Source organism: Aedes aegypti, chromosome 3, assembly GCF_002204515.2.
Source record: "Aedes aegypti strain LVP_AGWG chromosome 3, AaegL5.0 Primary Assembly, whole genome shotgun sequence".
NCBI lineage: Eukaryota > Metazoa > Arthropoda > Insecta > Diptera > Culicidae > Aedes > Aedes aegypti.
Window position 1 is genome coordinate 247664414 of NC_035109.1, and position 22883 is coordinate 247687296.

A 22883-nucleotide genomic window follows, 5' to 3' on the forward strand; every position below is an offset into this window, starting at 1 on the left:
GGACAACCTTTAAATCCTGCATGATTTTTTGAACTGCATCATTTTTCGGGGAAACGGGTCATTCAGGGAAATGGCATTCGAGGAAATAACATTCGGGGAAACAACATTCAACTAACGGACATAACATATTCTTCTTGGCTTTTAACGTCCTCACTGGGGCATAGCCTGCCTCTCAGCTTAGTGTTCTTCTGAGCACCTCCACAGTTCTTAACTAAGAGCGTTCTTTGCCAAAGTTGCCATTTTTGCATTCGTATATCGTGTGGCAAGTACGATTATACTGGCCCAGGAAAGTCAAAGAAATTAGCATTACGAAAAGATCCTGGACCGACCGGGAATCGATTCCAGACACCTTCAGCATGGCTTTACTGTTTAGCCGCGGACTCTAACCACTCGGCTTAGGAAGGCGGACATAACAATCGTAGCAATAAACTAATACTGTTTATTATTAACCCATTAAACTTGACATAAACATTCCGATAAAATGTATTAGTTTATCGAAAAATTTATTAGGTCAGCAAGGAGAATTTGTTATATATTCTTTTTGTGTACTAAAAGGAAGTTGCTGAAAAAAGAAAATCAATATTTTGGATGGGAGAAAAGATTTTTATACTTAAGCTCAATATGGGATTTTAGTCCAGCAGAATTCCCAAACAAAATTTGCTCAAAATGATATTATTCCCAATTTATTAAGTTTTTTTTAGCCCATGGCTAGTTTATCTCGGGACATAAGTGACTATCTCGGGAATGGGATTCGATCACAGTTCCTTGGCGTGAGAGGGAAGGGTTCTAACCACTATACCAAGCCCGTTCCTCCTAAAAAATTGGATTCTTCGGCAAATTTATGGGTAATAGATCAAAATCTAGAATGCCGTGAAAAGTGTACTGGAATCTGTCAAACTTGGGTACCTTTTGCAGTACTAAGGGACCTAATGCTGTATGGACCGATGCACGAGTTCACTATTTGGTTTATGAGCGGTGCCGTGTTATTTACGCGACTATGGACCAATGCACGAGTTCATCATTTGACGTTTGAGCGGAGCCGTGTTATTTATGTGACCATGGAAACGAGTGAATACGGCACCGCTCAAACGTCAGATTAGTGAACTCATGCATCGGTCCATGGCAACGAGTGAATTCGGCACCGCTCAAACGTCAAATTAGTGAACTCGGGCATTGGTTCATTAGAAGTGGTACCCAATCTGAACTCGACTATGTACTATTTCTCTATTTGTCTCTATTCCCATGCCTTATTGGAAGCAGCACGAAATCATAGACTGTCTTAACTGATTCCCGATTGGATAGGGTGCCGGTGCCATTAGTGGACTATCAAGCTATAAAAAATCATAACAAAATAACGAAAAGCCTTAGCAGAGATCTTTTGGCGTCAACAGAAAGATTTCAACCTCTACTATATAGGAAAAATATAAAAAGAGTGATAAAACTAATTTTTTAACATAAAATCGCTTGAGCCACTATTGGTACACGTGTTCCAGTAGTTGCGCTAGTGCTCCAGTAGTAGACGTTTGGGAATTATACAAGGAATTTTAAACAAAAAGGCAAATTTTTACACAGGTTTAACATTTTTCCCTTCGAACAGCAACTAATATCTTTCGAATGAAGCATTAAGAACATCTCTGGGACTTTTCTTCATTTTAAACATCTATTTTAAAATCTGCTTCCATCCGTTGATCCACTACTGGAACACGACGGCAACTATTGGTGCAAGGGAGCAAATTTTTTGCGTAAACTAAATTATTTATATGGCTTTTTGATGAAATAAAAAGCTGAAATTTGGCAAATCGACTAAACTAGAGGCGATCTATCCACCAAAAATAGCACATGTCGTTTTTATCGAAAAATGTACGTTTTATTCCATAGTCCAATCTACTGGTACATTACAACCATTGGTACCGGCACCCTATATCAAATAGAATGTTTGCGGATGCTTAATGTCGATGTTCAAATACAAAAATGGTCAATTGTCAAAGAAAGTATTTATTAAAGACTAGGCTGAAAAACAGTGTATGTTACAGTAGGAACGTATCGACAGGTGGATTAGATATAGCGTGTTTAAATAAGTTTTGAGTTATAAACGTATTAATAAATAGTGTTATTGAAATGAAATAATTTTCCAACAAGAAATTAACACGTCAACTGAAAGTAAAGTGTTATCAGGTTTTTGCTTTCGTTTATTTCCTGATCTGTGGCCTAAAGCTTCATCACTTCTCCTCTGCAGCGACGTTCTGCTACTACCAGTTAGGTAAATATCTACTAATACACGACATGGGCAGCACCGAAGCATTGGAAGCATAGCATTGAAAGTGAAATCACAACATGATGCAATGGGATGGAATGAGATCTAAAGGGTTTTTTTTATTCATCTGTTGCAGTCGAGGAAAGGTGAATTTCGTTCGGCATGAACCGCATGCAGTAAGCCCAGATAGACGAAATTGAAAGTATGTAGTGTGCTTTATATAATTATGTGTAGGTTTTGCTGTTCAGCACACAGAGTCAGTAAACCTTTGCCTAGTAGTTATTCAGCACAGAAACTAGTATCATTAGGCTGCAAGAAGTAAATTATTATCCTTTCACTTTTTAGCTCTTTGATTTTTGCCAGCAGAAACCTGTTCTTGATTTCCAAGGGAATCATCCTATCATCCCTACAGCTGTTAATCGTAAGAAAACAATGAACCGCGAAGTATCAACATGCTGTAGGCAATCGGACTGCGAGATCTGTACCACCTTGAACTGAGCGGTGCTTGCATTCGTTATGGTAGATTTCTATATAGCTGTGTCCGATCGAGAAGGCATAACAGAAAAATAACTCGATATTATCAACCATTGTTATATATATGAACAATCGTTATTTTTTATATTTTTAAAACTGTTCTGAGGGCACTTAAATTATATTACAATTTGTTATAATAATCATTTCAATCGTTCAATTAATTTTATCTTATTTTGTTATAATACAGATACTATTTAATCAAGGCTTGTTACAATTATGATATAATTGTGAGATTTTAAGTTACATGTTTTGTTATTTAAACATCTTAATTCATAACACACTCTGTTATAAAATATTGTTTGCAACGGTATCTCGAGATATTATGATTGTGTTACCTCTTTCTGATCGGGTAGTCTGTGCTAGGTCGGCTGCGACCGGCAAACGAATGGGGTGTTAAATCCTCCCTAGATTGGCATTCTTGATCTCTGCTCTGCTAGGACAAGTGCACTGGCGGCTATAAATAAGCCATAAATAACTCGAACATTCCTACCTCGGGAGGCCTACAGCGAAATCGGTGCTCTTTGCTTTGCAGATCAATAAAGTAAGAGAATGATATTGCAATGCAAGAAAGGCTGAGAATGATTTTAATAGGTTTATCTTTCCACGTCAGCTTTCATTGCCATGTGAACTTGATATTTGATACAAAATTCTATACCTGTTTTCTATTTGGTCAAGGGTTTGGTGTAGGTGAAACAACATACACTACAAAACATCATTTTTTATGTAATTTTAACTAATTACGGGTTGCTTTACATGAAATAACTTGAAAACATCGGCTTCTTGAGAGAAGTTTCAATTATTTGATCGTATAGTTACATAAAACATATTGGTAAGCTTGACCTTATTACTGTTTGTAGAGAACATTTGAACAAATTTTGTCGTTTATATAAGGGGGTATCGATTAAGCACGTGTATATTTTTCGGAATTTGATACTTTAAAAGTTTTTGATATTAATATGCAACGGAACTAGAACTAGGCAAGTTGCAAATGATTTCATTATCAGTTATTTGATACCATGTTTAGAGAATATCTATTTGAAAGATGTTTCGCGTACTACTTGGGTACATACTTAACACATGACAATTTTGATTGTCAATATAAAATCAAACGATTTCATGGTGAAAATTGCTGCCTCTTCTCATGGTCTGGAATTAAGTTATGCAATGACCTAAAATAAATCTCTTCCAAACAGACAAATCATTTCATGCTGTAATCGTAGTCCCAATGACATCATTGGTACGGTAACTGTGGGATTTGAAAGTAAGTCATATTTTTTTGCACAGAAGACAAAACTAAAATACCCCTCGCCGAGAAAAAAAACATGATTGCTAATGTGGGCACCCTTTCACTTACCATTTTTGCTCTCCTTGGTCGCCGACACAACAGAAGCGGCAGCAGCAGCATCCACAGTGATTGTGGGTGGATCGTCGTCTAGCACCATGACCGGAACAGCTGTAACCACCTTGTAACCAGGTAGGGGACCTATGTTAGAAGAGAGAGGAAAAAAATGGATGAAACGAAAACAAATAGTTTGTGATCTCCAATCAGTGCAATGATTATTAGTTTTTATATAATTATGTAAGAAGTATAAGTAGATTGATTCTGTACACGCTTCAACGAAGTTACACAAAATTGAGTATCAACCTCAATTGTACTCTGGCGATTGCCGAACAAATCAAATAATATTTTGAAGAAACCAGATATTTCCCATGAAAACAGGGATCGAACGATTTTTGTTAAATTATAGATGGTTCGAAGAAAAACATGGACAAAATCACTAAAAAAATACTTGATCTGGCAGGCCATATGCCAATGCGGTAAACTGAGTAAACCGTACATCAAAACTGCCTCCAGAAGCGTCTGTTGCCCTTCCTTCGGTCTCACGGGTCGAGACATTATTTTGACCGGATCTTGCATCATGCCATTACGCACGATCGACGTTGGATTGGTACAGAGACAATAACGTTGTTTTTGTATCAAAAACCGCCATACCCCTAAATTCACCGGAAGTTCGTCCGGTGGAAAATTTTGGGCTGAAAGCCAAAGTTCGAAAATGGTCCAAGGTGTTTAAAAACGAGCTGGAGTTGAAGAAAGCATGGATCAAAAAGGTTGGCTCCACCATTGCACAAAATGTTATGAGGGGTCTTAAGGGAAAGGTGTGCGCTTTCAGCGAAGGAAAGGCCATTGAATAAAGTAGTTATGCCGAAACATAATCAATATGTATTAGTTCATTCCCTGAAAGTTTCAAGAAAATCCGACTTAAAATAAATTTTTGCCGAACACTTTTGTCTGGTGCATTTTTTTTTCGATTATAGGCCTTAGTTATGGCATAAAATCTTAACTCTTCCAGTGCTTCCCAAACTTTTTCAACTTTCGCCCCCTTGAGACCAATATTTAGCTAGAATCGCCCCCCTAATATGTGATTCAAATATTTCAATAAATGTCCTCGACTCGTATATCCAAAGAATCATAATACAATAACTATTATGTACATATAAAAATATTTTCTTAAATATCAATAACCTGGACTGTTTCAACTCAAATGGAAGTTCTCAAACACTGAATCAAATGCAATGTTTTCCGAGGAAACGATTTATTTTTACATGAATATGTCATATTAAGGTGAACTGCATTGATTTTGTTCGCCATTGTTCGTTTTTGGAAGATCTCACCCCGTGAATTGTGATTTCATATTGATTTATCTGCTATTTAAAATTACTAAATAAAATTACTGCAATAATTTTCCGAAATTGTGAGTAAAAAATGTCTGACGTTTCTGAGAACGCTTTTCTTTATGCTAAAAACCCTGAAAAATACATGAAAATCCAAAATGTTTTACAACTCGTTTTATCAATTCAATTTATTCAAAGGGTGTTTTTTGTAACACTAAGCAAAAAAAGCGATTTTTTCGGACGTTTTGGAGGTTAAAATCTAACGCATCTCTGAAATTTCTATAAATATATCAATAAATAGTGTTTTTTTTGTCTTTGGCATCATTGAAACCCGATTTTATCTGCTAAATTTTCCAAAATTTGTTTATAAAATTATAAAAAACATCAAAAATGACACTTTAGATTTTTGTTTCTGAAAAGATTGATGCAAGAAATATTAACTTCCAGATCTTAAAATTCACATACAAAAAATCCTCCTTTTATAAAATATTGGGCACTACTCCTTATATAAAATATTGGGCATCTGCAAAATCTTGTGAAAATTTCAAATGCTGACCATTCTTAAAACTCACATGATATTTTTTTTTTTGAGTTTTAAACCTCAATGCATGACACAAATATATTGTGTTTGACAATCATATAATGTTGTCTATCATAATTTTGAAATGACCATGATTTAATAGTTAAGTTTGGAATTGATTAACTATCAGATGTGTGTCCTCCAAAAGTTTTGAGTAATTATTTTCAAATGCTCCCATATTTGCTATTTCGCCCCCTTTCTGGATTTTTCGCCCCCCAAATTCTGTTTTACAAATTTTCGCCCCCTTGAGCCTGAAAATCGCCCCCAGGGGGGCGAATACGCCCACTTTGGGAATCACTTATGTAAACAAATAGAGCAATATACTGATCTGTTCTGATGTTCTTGAATTTACTTCGTCAAAAATGTGACGTCCATTGAATTTGCCAGAAAAAAAGTCTTCATTAATTGAGGTTCTAGTGAATTGGATTTCAAAATGGCGTCGGACATCGATTTTCGTCATCCTCTTGTTGCGCCTGTTCCGGAAATATTCATATTGCATAGGTTTCCAATGATTTTCTCCAACCGGAGGTCGCTATCTTGGATTCCAAAATGGCATCAAAAATCAATTTTCGTCATCCCCTCCAGTGATGGAGAGTGGCGAACATTTCTGCTGAACTGGAACAAAAACAAAATCAAATGCTCCCGAGCGTCAGAGCACTGATTCACTCGCATCTGTCGTGCACCCGAGTAACCGAAGCTAAAGTGATTCGTGAACGTGTTCGGAGCTGTTCAGAGTCGAATCTATCCCATTACCCCGAATGCAATTAACCCGAACGCCATTACCCTGAATTCCAAAACCCAGAACTACCCATCATCTCGAATGACATTACTCCGAATTCCAATATCATGGGGAAATGTTATAAATATCATCATGTCAAGATAATTGTAAGTTCGGGGAAACAGCATTCGGGGTGATTGAATTCTGGGTAATAGTACATTCGGGTAATGGAATTCGAGGTGATGGCATTCGGGGTAATGGGGTTGAATCTCAAAATCAATTGTGCTTTTAGGAAAAAGCAGCTATACTTCCGAGATTTATGGTTTCCAAGGGTTTTTGACTACAAACTGGTAGTTTATTGTCGATTCGATGTTTATGCTATCAATTTGTCTGTCAAAATAGTATAGTGATTAGAAGAGCCTAAAAACCTATTCAAAATTTATTCTCGATAAATCGGTTTAATTTTGTAATTCAGACGGATCTACGTAACTATGCGGGGCCCATAATCGTATCTGAAATGGAGCTAGGAGGTATGTTACGGACTATATTCTTAAATAAGCCGATTTTCATTTCAATTTAAATGAAAACAATTATCGTTTTTGAGACATGGTTTGCACAAATTCAAGGTTACTAGTAGATCTTTTTTTTGAGAATTAGTCTTTATTTTAATACAAGTCTCTATTTTTAATGAGAGGTCTTAAAAGTCTATCTGCTTGCAGTGAATCCTGCTTTAAGACGTTCCAGGAAGACCTTCGGATACTATTTCACAGGTTCTCCAGGAATTTATTTTCAGATTCCTTGAGGAAAAACTTCAGGAATTCTTCTAGTGATTGCTACAAAGCTCCTCGGGTGTATTTCTGGGATCCCGTCCAGAAATGTCTACATTGATTCCACAACCAAGTCTCCCAAAAATATTTCCAGCGTTTTTTTCAAGGGATGGTTGGAGGATTTTTTCTTGAAATTTGCTCCAGGAAATCCATGAGTAGTAGAACGCTTATGTTGATTATTTTGATATCCCAGTTGTTACTTTAGGAGATCTCCAGTTTCCTACAAGGAATTCTCTCAAGAAAAGAAAAACTGCAGTTCTTAAATAAATTAATGCGGGGATTTTTCTAGGAAGATCTACGAAAATTCTTATGCCAGTTTCTCCAGTTATCTTTCGATTAGCTCAATAATGATGAGCAAGTATTCATAAGCTTATATATCTCACTAAATATAGATATATGTGACCTAACTATAAAACTATTGTTAAATAATTAGCTAACTATTGATGTTGAGTTCATAGTTCATTATTGATGATTGATTTAGTTTTAAACTATTGGGAACAAATTTTGCTCAGGCACTTTTATTAGAACGTCGTTTTCCAATGGTCCAATGGTTGAACACAGCTGTGGGTCTTCTATATTGCTTCAACAATTCCCTAGAAAAACTTAATTTGATGACAATACTAGAGATTCTTTTCAAATCAAGGTTTGGATCTTGTCAGTTCTGGTTTCCTGTACAAACCTGTATATTGTTCTACATTTGGTGGTATAAAAATAACTGATAGACTTTAGTATTGCCAAAATTCGAACGGCTTTCTTTATGATAGGCATCATTATAAAAAAACGACTGAACAAATCTATTCACTTTGAGTAAATGTCATTAAAGTTAATGTGAGCAAATACTTGAGTTTAAAAATAATACAAAAATGATCATAACAAGGAAATTCAGATAAACACGTTAGTAAAAAGAGCATTTTCAAAATTTAAAGCTATTAGGCAAAGTGTACTCTTTAGTACTCTTTTATAGAGTTCGAAAAAATGTACTCTTTCCGGTAAGAGCAAATATGGTAACCCTAGTAGTGAGGTGTTCAAATCATGCTTCTGCAAGAGCGGCGGCCCTCTTAGACTATTCAAATACTATGTCGTTAGTCACTAGAGGCGACTTTTTCATCCTTGGTTGTAACAGATTGCTGCTAACTTATTTTTTGTTTTGGAGTAAAGTAATATGAATGGTAAGATGGAGCATAGCTCTTTCAATACATTAACTGAACTGTTTTGTCCCAGCATCCCAAGAAACTTGATTTTTTGATTTTGAGAGGGTATTGATTGCGGCAGTATTAAACATGATGGACCCCATTTCAGTTGGCCTCGAAATCTGAAAGAGCCCATTTTGTCCCAATCGGTACAAAAAAAAAATTCTGAAATAATTGAAAAAGAGTTATTTTCTGACGTAGTCATCTAGAAAATGCATATATCCATACATCAATCGGTCTAGGAGTTATAAGAAACTAGTTGGCACTATTTTCTCCTGAAAACGCGATTTTCGAATGATTAAAAACATATACAATTGATTGTGACTAAACAAAAAAATGCAAGTGAATATTATAGAATGCGTTATATTCACATTCAGCAATTAAAGACCCCGTTTCGCCCCATTTTTCTTTAAAATGCTATTTTATATCATAGATGGCGTTGTTGGTGATGAATTTGTTCCATTTTTGATTTGAAAATCTTGAAGTTGTGATTGCAAAAAAAAAGTGTAATCACTACTAACTGTCAGTAAAGTAAATGGTCATAGAAAAAAGGTGTTTAAATACTTTTTTTTTATTTCCAGTGTATATCCAGTTTTGTACATCTGTGACATTTATTTTAACAAAGAAGAGATTACTGTTTTCTGAGTTTACCTTAAGGTGAAGATAAATCGAAGCCAAACCTCAAATTTTCAAGAGCACGGATCTGGAGAACCAAACATCCGTTCTAGCTGAAAACTTAATCGATTGGTCACTCGCTGGTGGTGACCAATCGATAAAGTTTTCAGCACAAACGGGTGTTTGGTTCTCCAGATTTGTGCTCTTGAAAATTTGAGGTTTGGCTTCGATTTATCTTCACCTTAATTATAAGTCACTTGTGTCATTTCACAGGCGTTATAGCATCGAAGAAACAGAAGGGAATCCATAATGCTGCATTGTCAGTGAATATGAACTGGAAAGTTTGTGAGGGGTGCACCCATAGCGACTGACGCCGAAAACTGGAGCCGCGGAACAGCCGGCGACCAGCTTACTGGTGGAATGACAGGCTCACCATGCTTCGCACTGCTTGTCTCAGGATCAGAAGGCGGGCTCAGCGAGCAGGGGTGGAAATGGAGAGAAGGGAGCAAACGAAGGCTTTTCGAGAAGCTAGGAACGCAAACACACGGGAGATTAAGATTAGTAAATCCATGAAACTGCCGAGTTGCATACACCAATCCGTGGGGTAATGCGTATCAAGTCGTTATGGCAAAGAACCAAAGCCCTTTGACCCCGACTGCAAGATCTTGAAGAGCTACTTCCAGAGCAGAATCTTGGTGTTCTAAATAAATGAAGGACAGAAATCAATACAAGTGATAGCGGGCAAGTTCCATTCTCGGTCCAACTCTTTGTAACGGCATGTATGATGGAGTCTTGACACTACGGATACCCAGGAAGGTGAAGATGGTTGGTTTTGCGGATGATCTGTCACTAACGGTGATGGGCGAGACGCTGGAAGAAGTGGAGATGAGTGGAATCAAATTGCAGGTAGCTCACCACAAAGCAGATGTGCTCCTTGCCAGCAACTGTAAGGTGGTTCAGCAGATGGAGGTCAACGTCGGAAGATATGTGATTGCAACGAAGCGTGTATTGAAGCACCTGGAGTAATGCTTGACGATCGGTTGAATTTTAACAGCCACGTTGATTACGCTTGCGAGGAGGCAATGAATACAATAGGGAGAATCATGCCAAACTTAGTCGGACCCAGCAGCAGTACAAAGCGTGTACTAGCTATTGTTCCGATTTCGATACTGAGTTATAGAGTTCATGCTTGGGGCAGGGTACTGGGAACAAAGCGGAATCGTCGAAAGCTGAACAGAGCGTTTCGGCTTATGACAGTGCGAGTTGCGAGTGCGTACAAAACGATATTGTCAAATACTATATGCGTTATAGTCGGTATGATCCCCATTGCATCACTTTGGAGGAGGATATCGAGTGCTACCAAAGAAGAGACGTCAGAAACGTACGTAAGATGCTCAGAGTCGGATATATGGCGAGGTGGCAGCAAGTGTGGGACTGCGCGATGAAACTAAGATGGACCTACCGGCTCATCCCAAACCTGTCGACGTGGATTCCTTTTCATCCACGTCGACAGGTTTGGGATGAGCCGGTTGGTCCATATTTGTTCATCGCCCAATGGTCTTATCCACTGGTGTACTAAACTGACTCGGTCGAAGAATTTTGACACTAGAGCGGGTCCAGATCACGTGGGGATCATACGGGAGCGTGCCCCGCTCAAGTGTCACAATTCTCAGACCGAGTGAATTTAGTACACCGGTGGATTAGACCATTCTACACTTGCTGCCATGGAGAGGTGAACTTCTACCTGTCATAGTTCCTATCAGATCATGGATGTTTCATAGAGTAGCTGCATAGATTTGGGCACGCAGAGTCGCCATACTGCCTTGATTGTCCAGACATCGAGGGAACACCGCAACATGTTGTTTTTAACTGCCCAAGATTCGCGAAAGTGCGGAACAAAATGCTCGGAAGTAGGGACGGAGATTTAAACCCGGACAATATCGTGCAGAAAATGTGTCAACACGTAAGTACGTGGCATGCGGTGAATAGAGCGATAAAGCACATTCTATCATCGCTGCAACGAAAATGACGAGAAGACCTGAGGGCGTCGAGCCGCGATCGAAGTAAGCAAGATCCTCCGTCGGGGCAACCGACCAGCATCGCGTCGGAGTAGCCTAGGTCTGCCGCCTGGGACTAGCTGAGTGTTCATTTTGGTAAGAAAAATAAAAGTAAATATATGAAGTACGTACGTGGACGCTAAGTGGTCCCCGAACGGCCTTGAAGGTATTAGGTGTAGATGATCTCCGTGCGCCAAATCTAGCTCGCTGCTTTAGTGCACGCAACATGAGTAAGAAAAGACACTAGTAACAAAAAGTCTTGCGCGCTGCGTAGTCAGCATAGAAGTTTATTTTTTTAGTTATGTCAACTAGCTTTGTAGAATGTTGTATAATTGCAATAATCCAACTTAATTTTCATTCCTTACGTAGAATTACTAGAACTGTCGCAATCAGTTGTAAACACTGTTAGATAAAAATAACTTTTTTTTCTTATTTTATAGCATAATCACTGTTCGACAAAAAAAGTCGATCTGAATGCACAGAGACCGGACAACCCGGGCTTGAAAGTATAAAAATAAACAAAAATAATGGCGTTTTCAGAATGTTCGTGTCTGCCCCAGGTCATTTTTAAAATAGACTTGAACTTTTTGCATTTTTTATTTAAAAATATAATCTAATCAATAAACCGACACAGTGTTTTATATTCAGGACAGCGGAATTCATGTACCATATAATGTTTAAAACGTTAAGTCCAATATGAAGAGTTGTAATAAGATTTGCAGGAAGCCCTCCCCCTTTTTTTGCACCCTCCCCATTTTTAAAGTATCGCAAATGATGGAATATTTGATATACAGGGGGTTGTCAAAATAACTGGGACAGGCAAAAATTGGGCCAACTTTGGAATGCTGTAACTTTGACAAAAATTGACCGATTTCAATTCTTTAAGAAGTAATGGACGGGTCAACTAATCTAGTTTTGAGGTGAATCCACGGAGATGAACTATGACCACCGGATACCGGTGATAATCCGGATTTCCGGAAGCATGTCTTATGCAGTGAAATTATGACATGTTTTTAGCAAAGGTTTCGGCTAAAAATTCAAAATTTTACTACACATGAAGATAGAAGATCAAATTCTGAAGCGATTGGTGCGCCAAGTATTAAGATCGATCCAGAAACAACCAAGATATGGCCATTTTCCCGGAATCGGTGCCGGTAGTGGATCCGAATTGGAATCAAACAATTTATTCACTCAAAATATGTCGCGCAATATTGTTTTCTCCCTAGCTTATCATAAAATACCCTATTATAAATTAAAAAAGAGTCTTGTACAGATTTGGCCACTCATGGCGCCGCCAAGTGCCCCGAGGGAACCTTGCATAGGGGACATTTCGATTTTGACACCAAAGCATATTATGCGACGGCTCATTCTTCATGTCTTGTCGTAAATAGGGCAACTGTAGACTCAAAACGGATAGCTGACTACAGTGACTACTTCCGGGACCACCGGATGTTCTAGAGGGAACCTGTAATTAGGGACAATTGAAATTGAACTCCAATACATATCGTGCGGTGGTTCATTTTTCATGTCTTGTGCTAAATAGGGCTATTGTAGACCTTAAGTGGATATTTGACTACAGTGGCCACTGTTGTGACCACCGGATATCCCTGAGGGAGGCTGTGATGTCCCCAATGACATATTCCTCCGGGAAATTCCGGTGGTCTTAAAAGTGGCCACTGTAGTCAAATATCCACTTAAGGTCTACAATAGCCCTATTTAGCACGAGACATAAAAAATGAACCGTCGCACGATATGTATTGGAGTTCAATTTCAATTTTCCCTAATTACAGGTTTTCTCTGGAACATCCGGTGGTCTCAAAAGTGGCCACAATATTTAAATATACACATTGAGTCTACAGTTGCCCTATTTACGACAAGACATGAAGAACGAACTGTCGCATGATATGTTTTGGTGTAAAAATCGAAATGTCCCCAATGATAGGTTCCTTACACACTTAGATTTTTTCTCGTTGTTCGGTAATTTATTTTACCGGAAACGTACGGTAAATAAATATTTTACTGATGTTTCGGTATTACAGACGAGATTTACCGAACAACCTTAAAAAAATTAAAATATCAAAACAAATTTTACCGAAATCGTCGTTTTTTGTACCGAAAAACGGTAAATCGTTTAGAGTCGCCGTAGACTGTAATTTTTTACCGTACTTCAGTTCATAGTGCTACAATGCTTTACCGAACGAATGGTAACTTGAAATGTCTGAGGCCGCCATATTTGTTTCGAAGTGCTTGTCAACACGATTTTATTGCATCCGATACGTTTTCTGTTTTTGAGGCCGTGAACACTGTTTTTGAAAAAAAAACTACAGCAGTAGGGGATGAGCGTCTGGTACTTCTTTTCCGTAAGTACAACCTGAGTGTTCCTATTAAAAGCTAATTTTTAACATGTAATAAAATGTTTTCGTTGTAGTATCACCGGTTTTGTTCGTGAGCGGTGAACAGCTGCAAATGAACCAGGATTGTTTTCTTATAGGTTAAGCGCGCGTTCGAGTTGTTGGTGATGTTTCTGATGGTGTTCAATGTCCCACCTTCACCAACAGACATGCAGTTACGTACTTCTCAAACATGTCTTATCGATTAAAAAATGGAAACACTAAATAAATCGATTAATTTGATATCAAGATAAGATTCATTGTTTATTTTAGATCATCTTATTCTATTCCGACTGCCTGCTGTTACGAACAATGCGTTCGGTAACTTATTGAACAATTCGCTCGGTAATAATTCACGAACATATTGTAATTTTTTGACAGCTGCCTTTTGGTTTTAATTACAGACTGTTCGGTAATTCTTAACATTACCGAAAGCATTACCGAGCGCTCAGTGGTTTATATTTCGGTAAAAAAATTACCGGAGTCGGTGATATTTTCTAAGTGTGTAGGGAACTATAGGAGATCCCCAAAGTGGCCATTCTAGTTAAATATCCATTTTCGGTCTAAAGTTGATCTATTCATGACTAGACATGAAGAATGAGCCGTTGCACGATTAGTATTGGAGCTCAATTCCAATTGTCCCCAATCATAGGTTCCCTAGGAGACACCCGGTGCTCCCAAAAGTGGCCAATTCAAATAAATTCCCATTTTGAGTCTACAGTTACTTTATTTACGACAAGGCATGAAGAAAGAGCCGTCGCATGATATGTTTTGGTGTAAGAACAGAAATGTCCCCAATGACAGGTTCCTCCGGGAAATTCCGGTGGTCCCAAAAGTGGCCACTGTAGTCAATTATCTTTTTTAGGTCTACATTAGCCCTATTTAGCACGAGACATGAAAAATGAACCGTCGCACGATATGTATTGGAGTTCAATTTCAATTGTCCCTAATAACAGGTTCCCTCGGGGACATCCGGTGGTCCCGGAAGTAGTCACTGTAGTCAACTATCCGTTTTGAGTCTACAGTTGCCCTATTTACGACAAGACATGAAGAATGAGCCGTCGCATGGTATGCTTTGGTGTCGAAATCGAAATGTCACCTATGCAAGGTTCCCCCGGGGCACTTGGCGGCGCCATGAGTGGCCAAATCTGTACAAGACTCTTTCTCAATTTATAATAGGGTATTTTATGATAAGCTAGGGAGAAAACAATATTGCGCGACATATTTTGAGTGAATAAATTGTTTGATCCCAATTCGGATCCACTACCGGCACCGATTCCGGGGAAATGGCCATATCTTGGTTGTTTCTGGATCGATCTTAATACTTGGCGCACCAATCGCTTCAGAATTTGATCTTCTATCTTCATGTGTAATAAAATTTTGAATTTTTAGCCGAGACCTTTGCTAAAAACATGTCATAATTTCACTGCATAAGACATGCTTCCGGAAATCCGGATTATCACCGGTATCCGGTGGTCATAGTTCATCTCCGTGGATGCACCTCAAAACTAGATTAGTTGACCCGCCCATTACTTCTTAAAGAATTGAAATCGGTCAATTTTTGTCAAAGTTACAGCATTCCAAAGTTGGCCCAATTTTTGCCTGTCCCAGTTATTTTGACAACCCCCTGTATATCAAATATTCCATCATTTACAATACTTTAAAAATGGGGAGGGTGCAAAAAAAGGGGGGAGGGCTTCCTGCAAATCTTATTACAACTCTTCATATTGGACTTAACGTTTAAAACATTATATGGTACATGAATTCCGCTGTCCTGAATATAAAACACGGTGTCGGTTTATTGATCAGATTAGATTTTTAAATAAAAAATGCAAAAAGTTCAAGTATATTTTAAAAATGACCTGGGGCAGACACGAACATTCTGAAAACGCCATTATTTTTGTTTATTTTTATACTTTCAAGCCCGGGTTGTCCGGTCTCTGTGCATTCAGATCGGCTTTTTTTTGTCGAACAGTGATAATTAGGCGAGTCTAGCTTGTCCAGTCATTGTCCCTTATTATCAAGACAATTCCACACCAAAACATATTTAGTGGTAAATACTCCTAAATATCAACAACTCATTTTTGAAAGAAAAAATATGGCAAAATGGGATTACAGTCATTGACATTAAATGTGCTCAATTTGATTACCCAGATTATTCTGCACCTAGAAAAATATATTTCGTTGGCCGCAACCATTTACAACTGTTCTTTATTCCAGAAAAAAAAGCGTTTTCTAGAGAAAACGGGAAAATTCTATTCTATTCTATTAATTCTTCTCAGCAAAGAGTAATTTAATTATAAATACACTTATGTAATAAAAAATCATTTGTTCAGGGAAAAATTGGACGACGGAATTTTTAGTCACTGATACTTAAGAGAAGGTGCTGAATCTTATTAAGATTATCTTGGACTAGGAAAAATATATTCAGGTCATCGCGATTGGTTACAATAAGGAATCTACAAAACATTCCATTACCACGAATGTTTTGTAGATTGCGTACTGAAAACTGTCATGTTCGTTACTTTATTACTGCTACTCCAAATGCTCATGGAAAACTAAATTGGAAAAAATGGCTATCCAATCGCTAGCATAGGGGCCTTCCTTAGCCGAGTGGTTAGAGTCCGTGGCTACAAAGCGAAGCCATGCTGAAGGTGTCTGGGTTCGAATCCCGGTCGGTCCAGGATCTTTTCGTGATGGAAATTTCCTTGACTTCCCTGGGCATAGAGTATCATCGTATTTGCCACACGATATACGAATGTGAAAATGGCAACATTGGCAAAGAAAGCTTTCAGTTAATAACTGTGGAAGTGCTCATAACAACACTAATCTGAGTAGCAGGCTATGTCCCAATGGGGACGTAATGCCAAGAAGAAGAAGAAGAAGAAGAAAAAGAAGAAGCTATTCAATTGGGAGTCAGAGATGAAAAGACATGGAAAGTTCCATTGACGGCCATGTGGTGATGTTGCTGCAACTTTGAATTATTTCAGAAAAAAAAGTATTTTTTGAGCCAAATGAGGCAAAAACTGACATCTTTACGCGAATCCTGGGAATAAAACTGTCACCAATGTATTTCTTGAGTTTTCTCGATGGAATTGGAATGTTTTCGAGAATCTCAATCATCCGCATGAATCAGGTTCCGTTTTTTTTCCATCGTGCAATGTTTTGGTGATAAGTTTAAGTATACTGCCTATACTATTATGGGTCTCCTGGTCACGATTATAAGTCACTCTGTTTAATATGCAATTCAAATGGAATTGACCATCCTTCAAATATAATTACTCAAGCATCATCGTTTGATAATCTAATTATTCAACACACTGATGTGGTAACAGTTTGTTTAACACAACATTATTTGTACTTTTCTGCGATCAAAAACGAAATGTAACACAGACAGACATTGAATGAACGCATATCCATGCCTCACGAAGCTATCAATAGATGAGGGAAAGTTATACCTTTCTAACGTAATAGCTGGAGCAGCTTTCTCATGCAAATACGCTTAACACGCGAAACAAAGAACACATTTTGAAGAAATTGACTACCTTTTGAAATCGTGCTCTGCTAATCCTATTCAAGTCCAAGTTCATTTCCCCCAGTTTATGTTGTCAATGTGTTGTCGTCAATGCCTATCCGACCAATTATAAAACCTGTAGAGCAGATCTCGTCGCATCGAACTTGAATCGAACTGCGTCAGGCTAATTAAAGCAGCACACAAACATAGATAACAAACTAAGGTTTTTTCTATTTTAAATGTATGATGCAATGTCAGTGTAATATCTGCTTAAAAAAAAATTACCATGTATCGATTTGGGCAAAGAGCTAGTTGGGCTCCTCCGTAATTTACTGTAGCATCGAATTTTTTCGGCAATTACAAATTCATGATAAACCTACTACACCAGGTCAACTTCAAACATCGTTTTCATATAAATTGACGCTTATATTGAGCTGTTCGGAATCCAATCCGTATGGTTATTAAATTAATTAACTCATTACGCGTGGTAAAAATGGACAAAAATGGACAAATCCACGAGCTCGGCTGAGATTTGTACCCAGGACTTTTGTATGCTAGACGAGCGCTTTACAAGAGTCCTGGGTTCAAATCCCAGCCGAGCACGTGGATTTTTTTTTATAATTTTACCCATAATTTGTCCATTTTTACCACGCGTAATGAGTTTATCAATCGTTTTCATAATTGACGTTATCTATTTTCATGACGCACTATTAAGCATGGTGTAATAAAATTGCGATTATTTATGTAAAAATGGTTTAAATATGCAAATACAAGTTTATCGCTACGGCTATCTGGAGTACTCCGACAGACAAAAAAATTGCCATTCAAAATTAAAAAACCCTACTTATGATAGAGCAAGGATAAACAAATTCGTCCATTTGAATAGTAGCTAATGAAACTATAGATCTTCATGTGGCCCGAAATTAACTCATAAATCAGCATGCAAAAAAAAATCTGTTGCACTAAGCAAACACTGAGGACGCGAAATTCACCGCAAGCAATCGTTGATTTATGCGTCCACTAAGTAGTGCCCTATCTGTGCAAAGCCGCTAGCATGAGATGGCATAGAAGTGGCTCATAAATTGTCCCGATTTTTGCACGTGCCAAAGACCCTATCTAGATGCACGTTTCTGGCTGCTGCTGCTGTACCTGCTCACCACCACACACAAAAGCTAGTTCCTGCAGAGGTCACGAATCGGATCAGAGTGCCTGTGGCGATCAGTTTGCACCCAAAGTGTCCCTTGGTCCAAGCAAATCCCTGTATCTCCAGTAGAGTGCCAATAAATTTTCATTTTCACTACCTTTTAGCCATTGGCACCAATGGGTATAGTTGAGGGAAGCTTCGTTGGACCTACATATGTATGTCAAACATATTTGGTGTCGAAAAAATGTCCAAAAGATGGTAATTAATGCTATGTTAATGTCGAGTATTTTCTGTCACATGCGAACAAATTCAATACATAAAAGGACATTCCAGTGAGACACTTAACTTATGAAGATAGAACATGAAATACAGGACAAATTTACTAAGTTTTACAGTTAATTATTGAACCCAATATTATCTTTGTTGAACTACATATTTTTTGCTCACAACCAATATCTTTTTAACATATTGTTAATGTTGCGTATCGAATGATTTGGAAAGGAACAAAGATGTCACCAGCACCGGCACAAATGGCACCGTTCTCAAATTACGTAACGCTCTATGGAGTGCCAAAAGGCTAGATCAAACGTTATAACTCAAACAGAAATAAAAAAAATAATTTTGATATAAAATACATTCCGTAGGTAAAGAAGTATATCAAAAATAATAAAAAAAGAACCGTATCGTATGAAATGCAACATACCTCATATGAACGTATAACGTGATGAAAACGAGAAAAAAGGCCGTAAAACCACAAATCAATGTATTTCTATGGTTTATCTAGTTTAAATGTAGTAATAAATAGACCGCTTCCGTCCAAAAGTTTTTAAGTGCGTCTACCTGTGTGCAAACTAATGCTATTACTCGAAACAAGCCCTATAAAAATCGATTATTGAAAAATAACCATTTTATCATAAGAGATAGCAAGTTGCAATGTTGAGAGAAAACATGTAGTTTTGATAGGTAAACAACTTTGTAGAGGACACAAAAAATGTTTAAATTGTTAGAAAAAAGTTATATTAAAATTTTGACGTTTAAGATATTTAAATCTATATTATTGACAGTCAGTGAACAATAAGTACAAGAAGAATGAGAGCAGAAGAATGAAGATGCGAAAAAGACAGTACACAATACCACTTGGCTAAATCATTAAAGTTTTTATAGGTATCTTAATTGAAAAATAAATAAAATAAGAAATTAATGTACCAATTTTCTTAATTTTGTTATCTAACTGGTTGGTCGACTGTATATTGGATGTTTTGGGTTGAAAATTGGCAGTTCAGTCTACTGAATTAATCAAAAACAACTATATGTTTTCGTTATCCGACGTTTCGGTCCTTATTGGACCTTTTTCAAGGATTCTGTAATGTCAATTTATTTAGAAATGTTTATAAATGTTGTATATAATGATTTACCGAAAGTTTTGTTGTTTTATCGTAAAAATGTTTGTTTAAACGTTCAATCGTCATTTAGGGTTGGCTGTAATAGAAATTTTTGTTGGTATTCGTTTTTTTTGTCCCTGATTTTCAACCGTACTTACTTTTCTCTATTAATTTTGTTTGGAAAACTACTTAGAAATTTTGAAAATCGGAATTCGTTCCACTGTTCTTGTCACTGATGCAATTTTTCAAAATGACTGTTTACGTTCTATCTATCTTATCTGTGTTGTGTTGATATTATCATATTGGTGTGTGTACATGGGGGTTGTCTGAGTGTTTTCATTCGTTCTATTTTGGTCTCTTCGTTCCGTTTTCTTAATATTTTTAATGGTGTGTAGAAGTCCAGCATATACTATACTAAGATTGACTGTGTCTGTTCGTCATTTTGAAAAATTGCATCAGTGACAAGGACAGTGGAACGAATTCCGATTTTCAAAAATTCTAAGTAGTTTTCCAAACAAAATTTATAGAGAAAAGTAAGTACGGTTGAAAATCAGGGACAAAAAAAAAACGAATACCAACAAAAATTTCTATTACAGCCTACCCTAAATGAGGGGACGGACCTGGTGTAGTGGTTAGAACACTCGCCTCTCACGCCGAGGACCTGGGATCGAATCCCATCCCCGACATAGTCACTTATGACGTAAAAAGTTATAGTGACGACTTCTTTCGGAAGGGAAGTAAAGCCGTTGGTCCCGAGATGAACTAGCCTAGGGCTAAAAATCTCGTTAATAAAGTCAACCCAACCCCCTACCCTAAATGACGATTGAACGTTTAAACAAACATTTTTACGATAAAACAACAAAACTTTCGGTAAATCATTATATACAACATTTATAAACATTTCTAAATAAATTGACATTACAGAATCCTTGAAAAGGGTCCAATAAGGACCGAAACGTCGGATAACGAAAACATATAGTTGTTTTTGATAAATTCAGTAGACTGAACTGTCAATTTTCAACCCAAAACATCAATTTTGTCAGTGACGAAATTCGTGTTTATGAACAAACTATCCTTTGCTTACGGTATTGTTTTTACTACAATTTCAACATGAAGTCGGAGATATCGCATTTCCTTCATTCCCAAAGTTTATGAGCATTTGGAAGCGGTAAGCGTGTATTCTGGCGCGTGCTCACTCTATTGCAGCGCACTGAATGAGTGGTGCTATAACATTTTTTTTTTTGAGTCGGAAGACTTTGTAACCACATTGTAGGAGTTAAATCCCTGCTGTTGGTTGACTTTTGCTCCGGTCAGAGCACCAGATGAAATCATAAGAAATTGTCTTTTTTGCTCATACGTTTACTTTTCCCGTTTAATTCATCCTCAGACAGACGGTGCAAACTATCCCACAGCGATGACCTAAAGGTCGAGATAGCAGTGGTGTAAGAATGGAAGACGATTAAATGCTTCCAGGCTAAACAATGTTTAAGTACGTTTTGAAGGGTCTTCTTCAACGTGACTCTAAGTTTCAAATGGAATATGAACAATGTAATGGCATAATTAGCACTAAATAATTGTTACCATGAAGTAAGGTGGGGTAAAAGTTCGACCTTAGTTAAATAATCATACAGAATAGAGAAACTGTTATAGAGAAACTATAACAGTTGAAAAGAAATAAATACCATTGGGCCCATTCACAAATTTCATAACGCTGAAGGAGGTGGGCGGGTGTCCTTGAGATGTTACAGCCCATACGAAATTCGAAAAATATTCATACAAAATGCGTTACGAAGGGGTGGGTGGGTGTCAAAAATTACCATTTTTGGAAATTTGTGAATAAACCCACTCAGTGAACCATCAACTAATTGGCTACATTTTCACTCATCGAATTTGTTTAAAAATATTTACTTACCCATCTTTGATTTGACAGTTTTAAAATTGAACTTTTTCACTTAAAACTATACTCATTTCAGCCACTCTGGAATATAACAAGTTGACGTTTGCACAATAATTGTTTTCGCAAACATTTTCCAATCATCTAGCTCCAATTACCAAATATGCCGTTCTGGTTTGCTCATAAAAAAATATCTCCTACACATCGTACGACATGCATTGGCGACATCGGTAACCATTAGGATTGCTATTTCCGTTCGATGGAATGCACAAACCAAAAACTGATTTATGACCCTACCAGGCGCTTCTGTGACTGCGCGCTCTGCCTACGCTAAATTGTGCCACAATTAGACCTGTGCGCCACGGCGCCACAGCGCCTTCGCCGATTTATTTTACGTCACGCCGACGCCGAATCGGCGGGTATCGGCGGTGCGACATACGCTGATTAGCATTATTTACCTCGAACAAAAAAAAAAAAAAAAAAATGGTGCTTCTCCAGGGATAAAAGCTTAAATACCTGCAAGGATTCTCTCATGAATGACAATGATCCAGGATTTTTAGCAGCCTTCAGAGATTGTTTCAGAAATTCTTTAAATTTGGTCAGCGTGGATTTTTCCAGGGATTTATACGGTGTTTCTTCTATGACTAATACTAAGCATTTCATTTATATTTTCCTGTAAAAAAAATCCTTTAAACTTATTTTTATAGAAATTATTCCATGAATTTTCCAGGAGAAAATAATTTTATCCGTTATTCGGTTAGTGAAGGAACTCTGTAGTTCTTTTCGTTTGGGAGTTTTTGTTGTTTTCTAGCATTCTGTGCATTCTGTGTATTGGTATTAGTGTCAGCTTTAGCCTTGTATATAAGCTAACCGACGCGCATGATGTCGACTTGCTGTCATTTGTTATTTGTTTACCGCGCTCGATGAAAGAGTTCCGCGACGTCGTAGTAAAGTTGTTTGCCAGAAGTGAGCGTCCCAGTGATATATTGGCGGTTGAATTCCCATGGGGTGAAGCCATCCGTCGGTACCGGGAGACAGGCTTGGCCAAGGATCGTGTGAAATCCGAGCGGCCGCATTTGGTGAGGACGCCAGCAGTCATCAAGGTGGTGAT

General features: G+C 37.6%; 1 protein-coding gene across 3 annotated transcripts in view; it reads right to left on the bottom strand.

Annotated features, from left to right (window-relative positions):
* LOC5565211 overlaps positions 1-22883 on the bottom strand; it is a 299615-nt gene that overhangs the window by 131343 nt on the left and 145389 nt on the right. For all 3 annotated transcript variants that reach the window (XM_021855192.1, XM_001649521.2, XM_021855191.1), the window contains one exon: positions 4143-4271. In XM_021855192.1, coding sequence (XP_021710884.1) covers positions 4143-4271 — 129 coding nt within the window. The remainder of the gene's footprint in view (positions 1-4142; positions 4272-22883) is intronic.